The following is a 21,711-nucleotide window of genomic DNA, read 5'->3' as shown; positions in this document are numbered from 1 at the left end:
TCTTACCCACTCGCTGTCGGCTTGTGTATTAACAATGGCAGCAAGCAGGGAACGAGGAGCAAGCGATCGCTGATCTGACAGGTTTTCGCTCGCTTGCTCCTCCTGATTGACCCGTGCAATGGGACCTTAACAGTTCACAGAAAAAAAAGGTTTTGTTACGTTGAATAATTGAATAATTTTCATTTTATTAATTACATTTAAATGTATATAAAATAAAATATATTCACTGGCATCAGCCATATTGGAAAAACATACTTCCTGTATGTATTGTTTGTATAGTCAGAAAATCGAGCTGCAATGGGAATGCGAAATCAAGCAGTCAGTCTTTTGGCCATCTTCAAATAATAATGAGATTATTTCTCATTCTGTACCTGCAAATCATACAGCAAATCTGCCACTAGGTGTCTCACTTCCATGCAATTTCCTGTCTGCCACTTGTTGTTAGGGAATATTTATCTCTAGTAACAGAAGCCAGGATAAAGGAAATGGGGCAGGCTTAGCTATTGCTATGTGCTGGAGAGGAAGAGGGCAAGTTTGGGCTGCGTACCTGCAATATGCGAGCCTGGCCTTATCCTCCAAAGGATCCGCACTGTCCCAAAAAGGTAAATTAAGGCTTCTCTCTTATCTCAACAGCAGCAGTAGTTTAGTGCTTAGTATAACCCTTTCTTTTCTGTGCAGCTGGTGTTTTCCTTACTACCTAACCAGTGCATCAGTACCCCCTACATACCATTTGTAGTTGTATATTGTAAATTATCCCTCAACATAGTACCAGCATGTTCAACTTTCAACTACTGAAAGATCTAGAAGACTTCATTCTTAGGTTGTCAGAAGGTAAATGTATAGTTGCCCCAGTACAACTAAATGTACGAGACAAGAGATGGTTACTACTGTGTGGGTCTGGCATATTCAACCATAGGGTTCACAGTTTTTATGGTATGCTTTAAATAATACAGTATGAATTTATGTATCATAAAGGACAGTATATAGTATCAATTCACATATATGCCCAATTTTTCCATTTTATTTTTGCTGATGAGCTCAAAATTTTCTAAAATTGTATACATTTAATATGGACCTAATTACTATATCGGGGCACAGAGGGGATTTAAGTACTATATAGGGGCACAGAGGGGATCTAAGTATTATATGGGGGCACAGTGGGGATCTAAGTACTATATGGGGGCACAGAGGGGATCTAAGTACTATATGGGGGCACAGAGGGGATTTAAGTACTATATGGGGGCACAGAGGGGATCTAAGTACTATATGGGGGCACTGAGGGGGCTTTTCTACTATATGAGGATAAAATGGGAGCCTTACTACTATGTGAGTATAGAAAAAAGTAAAGGCTGTGTATGGAACACTGCAAAATCCACCAGGCAGAGATAGCTTCACAGACAAGAGAACATTAACCCATAAAAAACAGCCTTAAAAGGGATATCTGAGATGTTTTAAAATTGGCCAAAGGGAAGAAATGTGAAAAATAACAATATCAATGTTTTTTTCTCTTCAATATGACTGTAAAGCTAGTGGAAAAGAATAAACTTTGCCTATAGTCACTCAGCCTTCCAATCCAGTAGAGCCACAGAATGTGTTTCCAATGCTAATGTGCCCTAGAACTTGAGTTGGTTATATTCAGCATATGAATAATGTCACGATGCATTTAAGGTTTTCTGGAGGGGTTAAAATCACTAGCATCTGACAAAAGCGATTGCCCGCTATAGTGCAGTGTTCAGTAACCATAAGCGTTATTGCATACCAGTTACTGTGAGGTCACTCTAGTTTCATAATAATTCTTTGGTATAACACACAGATTATTTTATTTTACCTTATTTTATTTCTTATTAGTTAATAAAGAATATATAGAACATAGTTTCCTTTAGTGGCCTTTACATATCACCACTGTCTGATTGGTCTAACCACTGTGACTCAAACCCAAATGGTAAAAAAAAGGAAAAGTGCTAGGAAAAAGATATACAGTAGTACCTCGGTTCTCGAACTTAATTAGTTCTGGAAGGCAGTTTGAGAACCGTGCAGTGTCTTCCCATAAATGTGTTTATTGGTTCCTGCACCCACCAATAATTACCTAGAATACTTATATATTACATTGAAAAGTGCCCAGTTTAATCTATACAGTACAGTACAGAACAGCACAATACTGTACAGGACATTACAGAGCAGCACTATATACTGTACAGTACATTACAGAGCAACACTATTCTGTACATTACAGGCCAGCCCTATACTGTACAGTACATTATACACAAGAAACATTCAACAAAACCAGCAATTATAGTTTAGTAGTCACTTACTCCTCAGCAATTCTTTACTGTATAGTGCACCCCCATCCCAGCACTGTACTGTATATGCACTCCAGCAGTCTTATACACTACAGGATAGGAGATGGCAGAGCACTGACTGTACTACTACTGTACTGTATATGCACTCCAGCTATCTTATACAGTACTGTACTGTATGTGAAGCCTCACCAATGCTAAACTTACCAGGTATAACCCACCATCCACGCTCGCAAAAATGTTCAGATACCAAGTACTTTAAGACTGGGTGCCCGAAAAGTGTTTAAAAGCTGAGCAAGAGTTTGAGTTCCAAGCAGTTTGAGAACCAATGTACCACTGTACTACTTACCTTCCCGTTGATTCCATTTGCCTTTTTCTGGTTGGTGATGGGATGACAATTAGATATGAGTGACCCTTGAGCATGCTCTGGTCCGTCCGAACCCGAGCGTGCGATATTTAGCGATGGCTGAGGAAGTTGGATTCAGTCCTATGGCTGCCTGGAAAACATAGATACAGCAATAGGCCATAGGCTAAATCCATGTTTTCAAGGACTCTCTAGGGCTGTGCCAACTTCTTCAGCCACCTGTAATGAGGTTCGCTCATCTCTAAGGACTATTGACCTTGATAGGCTGATTATGAGATCACTAAAAACAGTCAGCAGAGCATTCCTCTTAATAAAGCCGTTTGGACCTGCAGCCCATTAAGCTGGCGTACGCCACAGAAAAGGTGAGAGTCGGCGCCTTTTTAATGACGTACGCCAGGGGTTCAACTTTAATGAGTGTACCCTTTATACTTATTGCCAAACCACCCCATTTTACAAGAACACCACATAAATAGCATCTAAAGAGAGAGGTACTCCACACAACAGTTCAAAGTTACTTGTGAAATTTATCTGGAAAAACAATCAAGGTATTACATATACATATGACGTTTCGGTCATGAGGACCTTCATTAGATTCAGATGGCTGTGGCTGTAGTGTAGATCACCAAAGAAAAGTATACTGTTTTATAAATAGCATATAAAACACATAGTAAATTTGGTGCAAGTCATGCGCCAGAATTTGGCTGCATTTGTAATAGTAAATCTGCCCCATTGTGTCTGTGTATACAAAAGTGGGGAGGTAGCGCTGAACTGATAAAACCTTGTTTGCCTCCCCTAAGAATATCAGCGATTCATGTAAAAGTCTAAATGAGGGGACAAATTCAGAATAAGACTCGTTTAGCATCCTTGCAGTTTACTCAATTCATTTATCTGTTACAAACAATCGTTGACATCTCAGCTCTAAGCATTATGTAAAATGATTTTTTTTTTACTGTGTTGAATTAATCAGCTTTACATCCGTAGAAATTCAGGATAGCAAAAAAAGGAAAAATAAACTAAAAAAAACCCAAAAACTAACAAGAGAATTTGCCATATTGGGTTCATTTCAGCTATATTTACTGGGTATATGATATTCACAGTGATTAATGATGTCTGACCGATCCTGCTTTGCTGCTTGATAAATTACTTGTCTTGTTACTCCTAAAGATTAAAACATATTTACTTTGCCTACAATAAAAAAGATAAGAGGGAGCACTGGTTTACAGAAAGCTGAGTTGTGATTGCGTTTTTACATACAGATCTATATTTATAAGATTGGTTATGAGGTTTCTTGTCAAGCCAAATATACATACAGGAATAAACTCATCATTCACTCTGAAATACTGCTAAAATCAATCAGGTTTCATGCTGCCTGTAGATCTGTATGATGAAGGGAGGAGAAGCAGTAGGGATCTGCAGAGGGAGAAAGAGGCAAAAAAAAAATGTTAGTGCAAAAGCTGTAGTAATTGTAACCGTACATTTTACATGAGTCCTTCATTTACAGCTTAGACTGCTCTGTAGACTGCTCTGTAATGTTCTCCATGCTGCTGCTGATTCTGCTTCATTCACAGCTTAGACTGCTCTATAATGTTCTCCACACTGCTGCTGATTCTGCTTCATTCACAGCTTAGTCTGCTTTATAATGTTATCCATGCTCCTCCAAGTAAGGGCCCCCATACTGTATACCTCCCTCCCCCCTCCTTACTTTATATCTCCCCTCTCTACAGTAAGCCCCCCATACTATATACCTCCCTCCCCCCTCTGTAGTTCTTCCCTCATACTGTATATCTCCCTCCCTCCTCTGTAGTTGTCCCCCATACCGTATACCTCTCCCCTCAGGTAGTTCCCATACTTGTACCTCCCTCCCCCTGTGTATTTGTTTCATACTGTAGTTGTTACATACTGTATGTATCCCCCTCTGCAGTATTCATACTGTAGTTGTTACATACTGTATGTATCCCCCTCTGCAGTATGGAATCCATACTGTATACCTCCACCCCTCTGTAGTTGTTCTCCCCTACTGTATACATCCCCCTCTGCAGGTAATACCCATGCTACACCTTCCTCCCCTCTCTGTAGTTCTTCCCTCATAGTGTATACCCTCCCCTCTGCAGGTAGTTCCCATACTGTACTCCCTCTTCCTCTGTAGTTCTTCCCCCATACTGTATATCTCCCTTCCTCCTCTGTAGTTGTCCCCCATACTGTATACCTCCCCCCTCAGGTAGTTCCCATACTTGTACCTCCCTTCCCCTGTGTAGCCGTTCCATACTGAATATATCCCCCTCTGCAATATGGAATCCATACTGTATACCTCCACCCCTCTGTAGTTGTTCCACCCTACTGTATACATCCCCCTCTGCAGGTAGTCCCCATACTTTATACCTCCCCCTCCTCCATATTCAATGCCCCCCACTGTTCCTCTTCTTACCCCTCCTGACTCCCCTACAGCTTGTGTTGACCAGGTGGAGCTTAACAAGTCTAGCACTGATTGGTTGATGATCAGCACCCAGTGTCAGGGATCTGGTCAGCTGACTGTAACAAGGGCTTATTTGTGTATTAGAGCAGATATTTCAAGCTTACTCCAAAAAGCCTGCAAACTGACGCTAGGTCTTATTTTCAGGGTAGGTCTTATTTTCTGAGAAACACTGTATATATATTACTGTACAAGTTTTTTGTTAATTTAAAAAATAGAACTTGCTCCACAAGAAAACAACTCCTCATACAACAGAAAAATATCAGTTATCACTGATGGAAGTCTGAAATGAAAAATTAAGCTGTCGCCACCAAAGCTGTTTGCGTAGGGAAGGGGTTCACTGTGGTCAGGGCTGTATTAACAGCTGCTGCTGCCCTAGGCACTAAACCTGATGACGCCCCATCTTGGGGAGCCCGGGGGACAGTGGTTTCAGCCATACCACACCTGACCAATACATCCATACTGTGACTGGATAATACTGCCATAGCAGACATGATACCGCCATACTGTGACTGTATAACAGCGCCATACCAGCCCTGATACCATCATACTGTGATTGGATAACACCGCCACACCAGGCCTGATCAATACTGCCATAATCCCCCCCCCTTTGAAAAGACAGCAGATTTACTGGCAAGTCTAAAGAAATAAAACAAAAAAAAAGTTGTTTCTTTCCCCCTTCTCCCTGGAGCTGCCCCCCCTGCAAGGTGCTGCCCTAGGCACCTGACCACGGGTGCCTAGTGGTAAATACGACCCTGACTGTGGTGTCATACAATAAAACCTATTTTCCAGTATGGAGCGGACAAGTTGCAGACTGCCTTCTATTGCTTTAGATCTGTTATACAAAATTATTATAATCCAAATTAGATGACTACTAGAGATGGGCGCATTTGGCGCATGCTCGAGTTGGATTTTTCAGCATTTGATTACCGGTGGCTGAAGAAGTTGGATGCGGCCCTAGGGAGTCCGGAAAAAACTTGGATACAGTCTCCGGCAAGCAGACAGAACTCCCTAGGGCTGCATCTAACTTCTTCAGCCAAATAATAATAATTCAAATGCCAATTAATCGGACTTGAGCAGGCTCCAGCCGTGCTTATCTCTACTCAGCAACCAATCAAGAGCAAGTTTCCGTTTTTACAGTAGTAGTATGGAGCCTTTTATATATAAAGCATGATAGTGCACTTTTGCCATTCTTTTTTTTTGTGTGAAATATAGAGTATATTATGGAAGCCTCGCAAATAACTGAGAAATAAATAAAAGTCTTATTGCTGCTGATGATAATTTCAGTGTCGGACTGGCCCACCGGAGGACCGGAGAATCCTCCGGTGGGCCCCCAGCTCAGAACCTGCACTAACACTGCCTGACGTTTCATTTCTCACTGGTTCTTTTTTGGTGGGCCCCCAGGATCATTTCCTCTGGTGGGCCCCAGGTACCCCAGTCCGACACTGATTGTAGGGGTGCCTTTACACAGAGAGATTTATCTGACAGATTTCTGAAGCCAAAGCCAGGAATGGATTTGAAAAGAGGAGAGTCTCAATCTTTCCTTTATGACCTGTTCCCTGTTTATAGTCTGTTCCTGGCTTTGGCTTCAAAAATCTGCCAGATAAATCTCCCTGTGTAAAGGCACCCTAAGGGTTTATTCCTGGGAACAGTTAGGAATATAACGTTCCATTACCTTCTTTATACTAAAATATATCCAATGACGTTAATACCAACCCTGTGATAACAGATGTATCTGGGAGCATTCAGTATAACATGCACAGTGCTTTAGTAGCACAAAATGTTACATTGCTGCAGTGCAGCAGATATTAGCATAGCATGGTATGATTTCTCTATGGAAGGACCGTGTGACACTGCAGCTACTCTAACTCTCCATCCATTTATACAAGGAGCACAATGTCATGAACACTCCATTAGCTGCAGTTAGATTAGTTTGCCATGTACTGTCATAACAATCCAGTAGTTCTAGCATCTCTATGGTAAAAGACAGGAGATGTAAACAATTGACTTCCTTGCAGTAATTGACAAAAAAAAAAAAGTGAAGGTTAAACTTGCCATCACTGAGCAAATGAATAGGACACATGGTGGGGCATGGATTGTTCCCATAGAAACCTATACAAAACAGAGGTGATCCCAACCAACCATAATCTAGCTCTACATTGCTAGACGATGTAGTGCGAGGCTTCATAGACTTTTGCCTTGTGTAGGGTAGCTGTCTAAAAAATAAGCCATAATTCTTTTTTTCCATTTATTTCTATAGTGCTAACATTTTGCACAGAGGCATATATGCAATATATTAGGTAACATTGGTCGCTTGCACATGCACATATAGTACTAGACAGAAAGAAATTTACCTTAAAATTAGTTAAAGGCGAACTCCTGTGAATTTTTTTTTTTTCAAATCAACTGGTGTCAAAAAGTTCTAAAGATCAAAAAAATCTCATGTCTTCCAGTACTTATCAGCTGCTGTATGCCTACAGGAAGTGGTGTATTCTTTCCAGTCTGACACAGTGCTCTCTGCTGCCATCTCTGTCCATGAAAAGAACTGTCCAGAGCAGGAGAGTTTTTCTATGGGGATTTGTTATTGCTCTGAATAGTTCCTGACACAGACAGAGGTGGCAGCAGAGAGCACTGTGTCAGACTGGAAAGAATACACCACTTATGGCAGAACATACAGCAGCTGATAAGTACTAGAAGACTTGATTTAATAGAAGTAAATTACAAATCTGTATAACTTTCTGACATCAGTTGATTTCAAAGAAAAAAACCAAACCCTGGCGCACCCTTTTAGAATGAATGCCACAGTGAATAAAACAACTTGGCATATTTTTTTCTTGGAAGATTTAACAAGAACAGTCTTGTATGATTACCAAGTTGTAAGAAATGGGGCTATATACAATATATATATAATAACCTATGACAGATTTGACAAACAGTTTCTACCACGCACATTAATCTGTGACCCACCGCTGATCATGATTGTACATTCTGATACTGCAAGTGACGTCTAGTATACAGTACATCTCTTATGTGCGGAGGAAACACAATTTACAGTGCTCCAGCGATATAGTAATCACAGTTCTATCATAGGGACCGGAATGGTGCACATCCATCGGTGTACATTACTAGTATATAAAAAGCAATATCATCTCAGCAATAGTTCCCGTACAGTTCACTCTACGGAAAACAGGCAGAAATTCCGAGTACAGCCACCGCACGCGGACTTAGCTCGGCATTCTGCCAGCTATCTGTTTCAATGGGATGCCTCGTTTTTGCCTGCTTATTAATATATGTGTGTGTATATATATATATATATATATATATATATATATATATATATATAATAAAGAATTTATACTTACCCATCCCTGTGCCCCCACAGACCCCCGCCGGCCTCCTTCAACTCCTGGTTATGTTCAGCCAGTAAATGACTGGGGTAGGACACCGCTGCAGTCACTTACTGGCTGAGCAGGCCCCTCCCAACTGACACTCGGGAGAACCTGGAGGCCAGCAGCGTAAACATACCTTATTTGATACTTTTTCCTCCACTCCCTGCCTGACTGTATTTATTATTTAGGCTGGAGTTCCCCTTCAAGCAGTTGTTTTTTGTGACTCCCTCAACCAGGGATCATTTTTGCTCTTTTGGATTATCTATATTAAAATCCATTGTACCCAGAAGATGGTATAAAGATGAGGCACTCACCACTTTGTGAACTTCAAATAGCAAACGGTTTATTTCACAGCCTGTTTCGCACACTGTCATGCGTGCTTCCTCTTGGCCTAATTGACCGGGTAGATGCATTAGTGGCAGTTCACATAATCCGGTTCCCCAGCGATAGTAGTGCCAAGGCATCTCCTGTGGAGAGTATTATCTATATTAAGCTTCAGGATTTGTGTTTTATTTCCTGTTTGTTACATGTAGTAATATATTTTTTACTCATAGTATTCAGAATTTATGGTTCTCATTGTGCTTTTCCTTCCTGTCTTTCAGTGCTGCTTACGATGCTGTCCTTGATAGAAATGTGGCCATTAAGAAACTTAGTCGGCCATTTCAGAATCAAACACATGCCAAACGTGCGTACAGGGAGCTGGTCCTAATGAAGTGTGTAAATCATAAAAATGTAAGTTTTTTTCACCGCTCGCTACAGACCGTCACTTTTCTTTACATCACTTTGTTAAATCTAATTGTTATTTATTTCTGCTCTTATTTTTATAAATCGCGATGTATGATTGTTGAATACGCTATTGTATACTGTATTTTTCCGTACAACTTATATTTAAAGTGACTCTGTCACCCCCTTTTGTGCATTCTGACATCTCTACACAGGGGTAATGGGTAAATTTAGCAGTTTTCACACAGTTTTCATACGTCATCGTGCTTGTTTAAGTAAAAAGTAATCTTTTATGAACTGCAGATTGTGTTAAGTGGGTGGGGCCTCTCGGCAGTAGCGCCACATAGCCCCGCCCACAACGCCAACATTGGCCCCACCCCCTTGGTGGTCATTGGTGGGCCAACCTAGAAGGGGTGGGGCCTAGACCTTTAGGCCAGCCTGTTCCAATGGTTGGTGAGGGGGCGGGGCCAGCGGTGGCATTGTGGGCAGGGTAAGTGGCGCTAATGCCGCGAGGCCCCGCCCACTTAACATAATCTGCAGTTGATAAAAGATGACTTTTTACTTGAACAAGCACCATAACGTATGATATAAAATAAGGTATGAAAAACGCTAAATTTACCCATTACACCTGTTTAGAGATGTCAGAATGCACAAAGGGGGTGACAGTGTCACTTTAAAATGACATACTTGATATAAACAGTACAATAAACCCTCGGAAGGTCCCGATTTAGTTAAATATTTTACCACTGTATAGCTTTAGATGGCTACAGTACAATGGTGATTCAAAATCTTACAATAGTGTGTTATAGGTCTATTATTATCTGTGAATGACAACCATTGTTCAGCCCCCTTTCGAATTTTGTGTTGACCATCTCCTTAAAGATTTGCAATTCCCCAGAATTTCCAGATGAATAGAGACAAGGATTTCTCATATATACTTCCCTGAAAGTATTTATAAGTTTCACTGCTGGTTGCTACAAAGACTAAAGGCCCTATTACATGGAGCAATAATCTCCCCGATTTGGCCGATTATTCCTCCGTGTAATATAGACAACAATCAGACAAACAAAATGATCATTGGCTGATTATTGTCTTTTAAACATGTTTAAAATAATCAGCTGCTGACCGCGCATTGCTCAAGCAGTGGTGTGCGGCCGACGGCTGATATCTGTGTAAAAATATTAAAGGTTATACTCACCTATTCTTCCCCTGTGTCCTGCGGACGTTTCCTCTGTTCTCTTCTCACCACTGATGCTTCTGGCCCTCTCTTTAGTGACAGACCGCTCAGCCAATCACTGGCCAATCGGCTGGTAATTGGTTAAGTAGCCTGTGACTGAGAGATGGAGCCAGGAGCATCAGTGGTGAGCAGGGAACATGAGCAAACGGCTGCAGGACATCGGGGGAAAATAGGTAAGTATAAATTTTATTATTTTTCATGTAAATAGCAAGGGCTGCACAGATATCACTAAATACCAATACCAAATACCAAACCCTTACATGGATCAATAATTGTGCAGGTAGATGCGCTCAACAGTAGATGCGCTCAACAGGGCATGCTTTGCTTCTTTATCTCCGCTCTCACTGCTAAAGTAGCAGTGCATGGAATTATAATGGAGCCTATGGAACTTCTGGTAAGTGCATCTACCGGAAGTTCCATAGGCTCCATTATAATTCTGTCTACTGCTACTTTAGCAGTGAGAGCGGAGATGAAAAGGCAAAGCATGCCATGTTGAGCGCATCTACTGGTTTGTACTAATCAGTGGGGGTCTCAGCACCCAGACCCCCACCAATACAAACCTCTGACATGTCTCTATAACATATCAATGTCAGAACTTTGCTGTAATGATAGGTACCCTTTAAAGAGCAACATGTACTTCTCCTAGTCTGTTCACTTCACAACATACAGCCAACCTCTAGAAGAGTTTCCAGTCAATGCAGTGTCCAAACAATCAGCTGTCAGCAGTATAATCCTTATGTCTCCAGCCTTTGCTTCCCCTACAAGTAATTAGTCATAAAGTAAAAGCCAGGTGTATGATATCATTGCATCATCGTAGATTTATTTGACAGAGATTAATTGTGAATGTTCATGTGTTCTTAAACAGCGCTTATCTACACTGAACAGTGCGCAAAACATAATGTCACGATCTACAGCTGAGGTCATAAGTTTAAATCCACCTAAGTCACATTCATTAAAACTCAGTCTTTCACAATTCCTGACATTTATTTTTAGTTCGCATTTTCTGTCTTAGGTCACATAGGATCAAGAATGTCAGAATAACTCAAGAGATAATGATTTAAAGGGAATCTGTCAGCTGTAATTCATGTTCCAATCTGCTGACGTTGTAAGATAGCTGTTAGGTCAATGAGACACACGGTACCTTTCATACATCTATTTGTACTTCCAGAATGTAGATAAATGCTAGAGATGAGCGAACCTCGAGCATGCTCGAGTCCATCTGAACCCAATTGTTCGGTATTTGATTAGCGGTGGCTACTGAAGTTGGATAAAGCTCTAAGGTTGTCTGGAAAACATGGATACAGCCAATGACTATATCCATGTTTTCCACATAGCCTTAGGGCTTTATGCAACTTCAGCAGCCACCGCTAATCAAATGCTGAAAGTTCGGGTTTGGATGGACTTGAGCATGCTCAAGTTTCGCTCATCTCTAATAAATGCTTTTATTCTCTGGTACAATGAGTCAAGGAGGCCTTTCCAAGTCCCCTCATATCTGTAAGCTATAATGCTTCCTTTCTCCCCCTCCCTGCTTGATTGACACCTGATAGCTGAGTCCCAGCAGGGTCAGGCATGGGAGAGGGAGGAGGTGTTACAGCTTGCTGCTCTTCAGGAGCCCGGGAAAGCCTCTGCATACTATAGTATAAAAGCATTTTTCTATGTTCTGAAAGTACAGACAGATATATGAAAGGTAACAGGTGTCTCCCTGATCCAACAGTGTCAGCAGTTTGGAATCTTAATTGCAGCTGACAGAGTCCCTCTAATTTAGCTTTTATGTTTTTTCCATGACATTCTCAAAGGTTTTCTTACACATGGCTAGTATATGGTAGTGTCAAAGTAAGATTAGGTATATCCCCCCAAAATATGGACATCCCCTGGTGCTTGTATACTCCAAATCTGTCCATATGACAAGTAATATGCTAACACACCTGTGACGTAAAAGGTGAGAGAACTGAAAGGTGTTGCAGGTCTAGGGCATGGATGCTCTAGGCCCACCCTGTTTTTTTAAGAAGATAATAAAGTCAGCTATCCAACGGTACCAAGGGTTGGGGAGGAGGGAGGGTTGGGTACAGATTCGCTTTAAACAGTTTCGGAGCTTCTAGCATCATGATGAGGGAACTCCAAACTCCGTCCCCTAGCTCATTGTCCATATTTACGGAATGTACGTAATTTGTGAATGTTGTTATAATCTTGGCCCATACCTACTGACATTGACGCCCACTCGCCCCCAAACTGCTTTTACCGTTTGATAGCCATGTTAAATCCAAGCCTTGTCCCATTGCACCAAAGAGGCGCAACTTAGAGCCACCTCTCAGATCTTCCTTCCTGCCCTCCCTCATCATATCCGGCGCTGACTGAATCCAGCGCATGCACCATTGTGCCCCGAAGCAGCATCACTTGCACCTGCACCATCCCCGAATTCTGTAACCCAGTGGCACAAACCCTGGGATAGGGCTTGAATTGAAAGTGGCTATCCAACAGTAAAAGCAGTTTGGGGAGGGGATCTCAGTGGGATTTAGATTCACTTTAAGTTAGTATAGTAAGTTAGAGGTGTCTATCTATCTAAACCGCTGTGTTTTGTGCTGTAACATCCATTGTTTTATTTAAAGAATGCCCTTTATCCACTAATTAATTGAAAGCCGGGGCACATCTTGTGCTAGTGCCGTGTTAATATGGATTTATTTAATTGTAAAGGTAAGGAAGCCTGTAAAATAAACCCTGCTAAGAAATAATTGATCAACTGAACACTAAAAGCATATCCAGACACTGCTGCTCGGAAAATTATAGAGAGAAGAAAGGACTCCAAGCTGTTTGTGATGTACGGTAAATAAAAAGATTTAGTGAACAAGTATGTTTGCCTTAATCCTCGCGGCTGAAATACAGAAGGTTTTCTTACTGGAAACATGGTCTGATTTCTTAGCATTCTAAATAACGTACAGTGAGGTACTTCACACTAAAACTAGTGTATCAATCGTACCTATTATAAACTATGGAACAGCAATATATGCTGGTCAGCCATAACATTATAACTGATAAAGTGAAGAACATAATTATCTTATCACGGCGACACGTTTGAAAGAGTAGAATGGATTAGGTGTCAAGTAAACAGACAGTTTCTGAAAGTGTCAAAAAAAGAAGTAATTTCTTTAAAGGGCTAAATTGTGATGAATAGATGACTAGATCACCAAAAGACATGTATTCCAAGTTGGAATTTTTATTTAAATGTTTTGGGCTTAGTCTAGGGGGAAACATAAAAAAAACCCTTATACTTATCATCCGTGCTCTCCTGCTGCCATTCTCCTGGTGCTTGACCTGTTGTACAGAGCTGTGATGTTTGTTGGTACATGCACTGCCCGTCTAGCCAATCAGTGGTTGAAGTGGGGCACTGCTGTGGCTGCTGATTGGGCAGAGCACATGCTGACCCCAGACACTAGAATGAGACTGGCTCTGGGAGAATGTTAGCAATAGGGGCTTCTGCTAGTAATTTTTCCATAAGGACTTGTAGCCATCTCAAAAAATCTTAGATAGTTTCATAAATAGCTTAGGTTGCCGAGTTGCCTTTAATGAGGGCAGCATAAACTACTGACATAAATGCTGAACAGATCAGTGTATGACTTACATCATTCTGTGCAGCCGTTCTTCAAGAGAATGGGCTTTGTGCTGTACCTCTTCTTCCACTCTCCATTTGTTGATCTGTTCATATACAGTATAGATAGACAAATGCCAGTGGACTGAGTGTGCTGGTCCTCATCAATATCCAGGACTACTAAGCACACGCACATTATGGAGAGGAATATGGAGAGTCCTCATTATTTAGGGGGATCTCTCTGGATCCGCTGCACAGAACAAAGTAAGTGATACATCATTCTATTCAGCTTCTCTGTCACTAGTTTATGCTAACCTGAGCTAGGACAGGATAAACCTATAAACAGTGTCTCTTCAAGACAGTTAGCAGGTAAGAGGAACAATTCCTAACAAGATCCAGCTGACTTAGAAGTCCCCTCAAGTACACCCCCCTCTCTTAAGGCAGCCTATGAAACAAACATAGCAGAGCCAGTGGTGGGCACAATGCTATGCTGCTGGTACTGCCACTTTGCTCTGGCTTAAAGCTAAAGCAGGAAAACTATTCTAGATAAAATATTCTTAGCCCACATTCAATTTGTTAACTGCATAAGAAGTAGGTGAAGTTTAAGCTTTAAGATAAGTCTGGTGCCTTCCTTTTCGGAGTGACTGCAGCAAATTGTTATCAGACTTTCATTTGCATAATGATTTTGTAAATGAAAATATAATTGCATCTTCCTTCTTATCATATGCCTGTCTTTGTTTCCCCTCTTCTTTTAGATTATCAGTTTATTAAATGTCTTTACGCCACAAAAATCTCTTGAGGAGTTCCAAGATGTGTAAGTAATGCCTGATTAATTTAATGTAATCTTCAGAGGCGGAGAAAGTACTTTCATTTATTAGATAAAATCAGCCCGCTATTGATTGCAGGATGCTGTTGTACTTGTAGGAAGTTTAAGAACAGAAGTAAGGGCTACAGTAATATTGACGATTTATTTAGTAACAAAGCTGGCGATCCTATTTTAGTTAGAGGCATGTGTATTTTTTTTATGCATTTGTGATGATTTTTATTGTTGTTGAGTATCTATATGTGAAATTAGTTTCAAACATCTAATAAAAGTCTAAGTAAGCATTGGTAAACGCAGCCAAGCCAAGTAATATACCTAAAACTAAGATACAGATGTATAGAAATTAGAGGTGAGCACAACTGGAGCATACTCGACTTAAATCGTTTGGCATTTCATTACCGGTGGCTAAAGAAGGTGGATGTAGCCCTAGGGCTGCCTGGAAAACATGGATACAGCCATAGGCCATAGGCTGTATCCATGTTTTTCATGACTCTATAGGGCTGCATCAAATTTCTTCAACTACTGGTATTTAAATGCTGAATGATCGTACTTGAGCATGCTCAAGCATATGGTAACACGTATGCTTTCATTCACAGTTCAGGAATATCATTTTCTATTAGGAATTCTACATGAGTGTCTGGGAAACATTTATTTTATGAGATTTATTTGATTTATGCTGTTTTCTAGTTACCTAGTCATGGAGTTAATGGATGCCAACTTATGTCAGGTGATTCAGATGGAATTGGATCATGAGCGAATGTCTTACCTCCTTTACCAAATGCTGTGTGGCATTAAACATCTTCACTCGGCAGGAATCATACACAGGGTTAGTAGTAATCTTATATTTGTTCCTAACTGGTGTTGAGTGGACTTGCCGAACTTGCAAGACATGGCGAACTGGTTCGGAGAAGGTTGCCGAACCCAAACAGTTCGGCAAGTTCGCTCAACTCTATTCCTGCCTTCTTTGTCTTCTGTGCTTTAACTGTGGTTATTCTTATTTGATATAGATTATATGTATTATAGAAAATGAATTATGTAAATCATGAAAAAACACAGTTGGGTGCTTATGGGAACTTAAAATGTAACATAGTGACAATAAATGATATTAAACCCTCATTGATTTTTCAACAAAAGAGCCATTGTGCTGCTTGTAAAGCCTTCTAAAGAAACACTGCGTAGGAAATTTTATGTTACGGAAAACTCTGTTGAGTTCCTATGAGGCTCTTTTACTCAGCACACTGACTTCACAAATGTAGCTATTATGGTTTTGATTTCACAAAATGTATCAACATGTATGTAAAGAAGTTGTTCATAATTAGAAAATATGGCTATAAGGGTATATTCACACTGAGCAAATGTGGAAGAATCCCGCCTGCCTCAGTGTGACACTGATTCTCTATGGGAGGGCTTACCCCCCTTTGGTGCGTTGCTCTCCACTCAAAGAATTGACATGTCAATTCTTTGTGCGGGGAGCTGAGGGGCAGGAGCTGAGGGGCGGGATCCCTTCCATAGAGAATCAGTGTCACACGGAGGCAGGCGGGATCCTGCAGTAGGATTCCGCCACATTTGCTCAGTGTGAACATACCCTAAAACTGTGCCACACCTGTCGGTATCTGTAACCTGTATGCAGGTGTTTACACTCTTTTTTGAGAAAACAGCCTTATTTTTTCTTAATCCTATGAATCACCTTTGTTGTTCTGTGCATTGATTTATTGGTCTTTTCTCCAGAACCAAATTGCTGCAAGCATGCTTTATAAGTCGAGGGGAAACTATTTAAGGGAGGACTACAGGCTGTGCTACCAGCATTGTGCATTGGATAGAGTGATTTCTCCTCTGGAATGTGCAAGCACCCAATAAGAACCCTTTGCTATGTGAATGTTTAGTCCTGTTACCAATACAGGAATAGGAAAAGTAGTGTTTGAGCCAGAACAAACCAGAACAACACTATTCTTTTTCACAACAGTGACATGATACACTTGGTGGTTGCAGAATAGTGGCACAATACACTTGATGGTTGCAGAACAAACTTAAGTGGTGCAAACAGTTTTCTTAGTGGTCTTGTGCCAGGGCCAGGGACCATGGCCTGATACTCTATCAGGTCTATGAGATCTGGATTGCTTTCAGAGTGATTGTTAGTAATCCCCAGTCCTACTGTGTCACTATGGGTCTCTGGGCAGCCATTACCTGCCACATTCTTCCCACTTAGGCTCCAATGGAACCCAACAACTCTGGCATTGTGTACTCCTGATAGGGCAACCACTTAGCCCATAAACTATCGGCCCAGCCAATATGGAAGCTAATGCTGGTACTTAATTTGTACCCATAATATTCAGCACTGTGACAGTCGAGACTTGGGCAGAAAAAGAAGAACAGTTATCTGTGTCTCTTAAGTGATGCACACACCAGATACTATGCTGACAGAATAAGGACCTCTTAGCTGTTTTTTCAGCTGTCCCTGTAATATCTGTTCCCCACCTACAAGCAGAATCCTTTGCAACATTTGTATGGCCCAGTCACTCTTGGGGTCCTACGCGTGTGGGGGTTGGGAGGGCTCTGACAAAGTAGGGCCAGTTTTGTTCACCTTCGAGGTGGTTGGGATGCTGAAAACAGCCAGGCAGAATGTGGTTATGTTGTTTTTGTCTCTCCTATAGAGGTTAATGGGGGTTGTGTAAACAGTGTAGTATCGCAAGCTATGAGTTTTTAATAACTCCCAAGTGTGAAGGCATGTCTCCCAAAACAACACCCCTATCATAATAACCAGTATTTTTGATGAACAAAGGGTAGACACATATTACATTGTTGACTAATAGTTCAAAAACAAATATATCATAGTTAAAAAATAATAATAATATATATATATATATATATATATATATATATATATATATATATATATATATATATATGTGTGTGTGTGTGTGTGTGCGTGTGTGTGTGTGTGTGTGTGTGTGTGAAATGGAAGAAATGTTTGATGTAACATGAAATCTCTATGGGGGAGATTTATCAAACATGGTGTAAAGTGAAACTGGCCCAGTTGCCCCTAGCAACCAATCAGATTCCACCTTTCATTCCTCACAGACTCTTTAGAAAATGAAAGGTGGAATCTGATTGGTTGCTAGGGGCAACTGAGCCAGTTTCACTTTACACCATGTTTGATAAATCTCCCCCAATGTTCTTATTGAACCAATTTCTTTTCTAAATGTATCATCCTTCCAATGCAGGACTTAAAACCAAGTAATATTGTTGTGAAGTCAGACTGCACACTGAAGATTCTTGACTTTGGCTTGGCAAGGACTGCCGGCACTAGCTTCATGATGACTCCCTATGTAGTAACGCGTTATTACAGAGCACCAGAAGTCATTCTCGGGATGGGATACAAGGAAAATGGTAGGCTGTACCCTAGACACAATATTTAAGGAAATGCAATACTGTAAAATACAGTAAAGTGAATATAAATACATGTAAATATGCATCAAACTGGAAAGTTCAAGGAGAAAAGAAAATGATCCAGTCTTCAGGGGAAAAAAGTGACCTGTTAATATAAACCCTTGGTTTAGGTTGATCTTAGGTAGGTTAAGTCCACCTACAATTCCCCCTAATACCCCACCTTCCCATATCAGATACCCATTGGTCCAGGGTTCTGAGAAAAGGATATGCCATTCCTGTGACTGCCTGAGAAATACAGGTAACACTCACATGTGGGTTTCCTGGATGCTTGTGATCGTAACCTGAGGGTTAACTGTGGGTGCTAGGCAGGGTAAAAAACAAGAAGAATGATAACGTTCTATTAGGGGAGTTTCATTTCATTAGATTGATTCCCTCATACATTTTTTTTTTACATATATTTATGTATGTATACAGACATAGGCCATGTTCACACAGGGTAAGTTAAGTATTAGTCACGGCCATTGTTGCTGATTTGCAACACGGCCGTGATTAATACTTAACTTACATTGTGCTGCAGCTAGAGGGAATCCCGGCCCGAGTGTATACAGATGGTATACACTCCGGCCGGAATCGCTAGCGGCCACACAAAAAACAATCAGTTTTCTTTGGCTGCTATTTATTGAATAGCTACCACAGAGAACCTGTCAATTCACACAATGGAGCGTGCAGCTCCAGCCACACGCTCCATTGTGTGCAGCGGGGAATTCAGATGCAGGTGCACACGGGTGCACCCGCATCCAAATTCAGCAGAAGTGAAGATCATCTGGCCGGTACTGCAGTATCGGCCAGGATGGTCTTCAGTAACACCGGCCATTCTGTGACCCAGCCTGTGTTATACATAATATGAACATGACCATATACAGTAGTGTAGTGTAGGTATGGACCTTGAGCAATAGTACAGGGGTAACATGTTCAATATGGATAGCATACAGGAGCTCTAAAGGCTTTATTTGCCAGTAGTGTTGAGCAAACTTGCCGAAAGTTTGTCTGAATCCGAACTCTCGACATTTGACTCCTGGCATCATGTGAGGTTGGATGCAGTCCTAGGACTGCCAGGAAAATATTGATATAGCCTACGGCTATATCCATGTTTTCCAGGACTCCCTAGGGCGGCATCCAACTTCTTCATACGGCAAATCGGCAAGTTCACTCAATGGCATTTTCCAGTAAAAAATTATTTTGTGTAAAAATATTGATATGGAATGACCAATGTAGCCTATGTACTGTACTAGATTACCTGATAGACACCCACGTACATATTAATATGAAAGTTCCAGCATCCAATAGTAATAAAGTGTAAGAAAGTCACCAAAATGCCAGTTCAGAGCATCTGTTAGTACATCGCTGGTCCCTGCGTAGTCCCTGGGCTATTCATATTTAACTGCATTATTTTTTTTAATATTGTGTACACACGGGATGATGTGGACTTAATGCATACATATTAGTTGACATCAGTTATTATTTACTCTTTTAGATCTATTTTGTCTCCTTTTTTTTTTTTTTTTTTTTTTTTTTTTTTAATATCATGCCATAGATATTTTTGAGCACCGTAATGGGATACTAAATAAAAAAGCAATCTCAAAGAAATCTGCTCCGGTCTTTCCATCATAACACACTTTTTAGACTAATAACATTCATTATAATTTAATTCAGAAAATGACATGTCTTTATGGAGATCCTTTCCCATCCATCATTTTACTAAAGCTTATTGCCTTGTTTTCTGACTGTCATCTTCAGTATATTCATTCTCGTAGATCTTACCTTATCCCCATCTGTACAATTACAAGGTGGCATTTATAATCTGTTCACCTATTTGCTTTTATGGGTAATTTTTCTTTACACCAATGAGTTTCCTTTAAGCTGCTATTTTGGCTTTTATAATTTGCTTTTTAAGTTAAATGAATACCATTAGGAACAATTATGAAGACCGACTGAGAAGATAAAAACAGCAATACTCATAGCCAATGGTTTCTGTGACTTAATAAAATCAGTCTCCAGTTGTATTATTTAACTATAGTGTTTTGTGAAACCTGATCAAATGAATCCGCCACCTTAGGGCTCTTGGTGTGTAGTCATCGCTAATTTTGTTGTTATCATTATGACAATGGCAAAAGCTTTCCCTCTGGATATATGTCACCACTCTTGTCACATAATTCGTTGTCTGTCCATTTCCCTCTGCCGTATAGTTCACCAGCCCTCTTTGTGCTTCAGCGCACCTTGACCAACTTTTTTTTGTACTCAAGTATTTATTCCTCAGATATGTTATGAGCTAGGTTACTTCTTGCCTTGCTCACTTACAGAGGGCCTATGGCCAGCTCAAAAAACTGTTTTCTATACAATTTTGTTGTCTCTGCCCTTTTGTTTTTACTATTTGCGAAAAAAATAGATGCTACTTAACTTCCTGTTGCCCCCATTTGCCTTTCTCTGGTTGGTAATAGGATGATGATTATGCCCGGGTTCGTATGAGCGTGCGGTATTTGATTAGAGGTGGCTGAAGAAGTTAGATGCAGTCCTAGGGAGTCCTAGAAAACAGATATAGCCTATGTCCTATGGCTGTATTCATATTTTCCAAAACTCCTTAGGACTTCTGAGCGATCCGAGTTGAGCATGCTCGAGCCACGCTCATCTCTAGTCTTTATCATTTTGTTATTTTTCCAAATATATTCTCCTTATATAGGATATTACTTCTTTAGGTAGAGAAAGTCTAAAATATATCTGTTAGAGATAGAGTTTGGTGAATTATTAAAGTAGTTCACAATTTTTTTTTATTTGCCCCCCTCCCGTCTTCTGTCTCCTGTGATTGAAGAAGTAACGCTTTCCATTCTCCATGGGAGAGTGTGACTTCCGGCCTTTAGTCACAGGGACCGGAACAAAGCTGATCCACTGGACACCGATCACCTCTAATGTGTATACGGGGGGAGGGGGGTGCTCAGATAAAAAAATAAATAAATTGTGAACTGCTACTTTACGGGCTTTTTTGATTTCTCCATTGTACAGCTGTCTCTACATACAAACTTATTTTTTAATATTTATTTTTTAATATTCAAGCTGGCCACATGTGATTGCATTATTCTTCTTACCTTCACACAGACTGATTAAAAATTTATAGGAACACCCCTCCCCATTGATTGGCCCTTGTATAGGGCCAGCGATCAGTCGATCATTGGCTGATCTGATCCTTTGTGCAGACAGTTAAATCATTGTTATCGTCCACACATTGCCCTGTATACTATATTTGTCTGGAGACTGAATTTAAAGCAGATGCTGTTCATTTTATCATGTACGTCACTCTTCATAATGTTCCTAACTTTTTATTTTATTTGTGGTGGTGGGGATAACTGGATTTTTATGCATTTCAATCTACACTTTTTTCCACAT

General features: G+C 40.6%; 1 protein-coding gene across 5 annotated transcripts in view; it reads left to right on the top strand.

Annotated features, from left to right (window-relative positions):
• The window catches only part of MAPK10 (mitogen-activated protein kinase 10), a 160,507-nt gene that overhangs the window by 79,515 nt on the left and 59,281 nt on the right, over positions 1-21,711 (top strand). For all 5 annotated transcript variants that reach the window (XM_069976725.1, XM_069976724.1, XM_069976726.1 and 2 more), the window contains 4 exons: positions 9,123-9,252; positions 14,819-14,877; positions 15,574-15,712; positions 18,108-18,273. In XM_069976725.1, coding sequence (XP_069832826.1) covers positions 9,123-9,252; positions 14,819-14,877; positions 15,574-15,712; positions 18,108-18,273 — 494 coding nt within the window. The remainder of the gene's footprint in view (positions 1-9,122; positions 9,253-14,818; positions 14,878-15,573; positions 15,713-18,107; positions 18,274-21,711) is intronic.

The sequence above is a fragment of the Dendropsophus ebraccatus genome, chromosome 7 (genome assembly GCF_027789765.1).
Source record: "Dendropsophus ebraccatus isolate aDenEbr1 chromosome 7, aDenEbr1.pat, whole genome shotgun sequence".
NCBI lineage: Eukaryota > Metazoa > Chordata > Amphibia > Anura > Hylidae > Dendropsophus > Dendropsophus ebraccatus.
The sequence above is the reverse complement of the archived record's forward strand: the minus strand, read 5'-3'. Positions and strand labels throughout refer to the sequence as shown.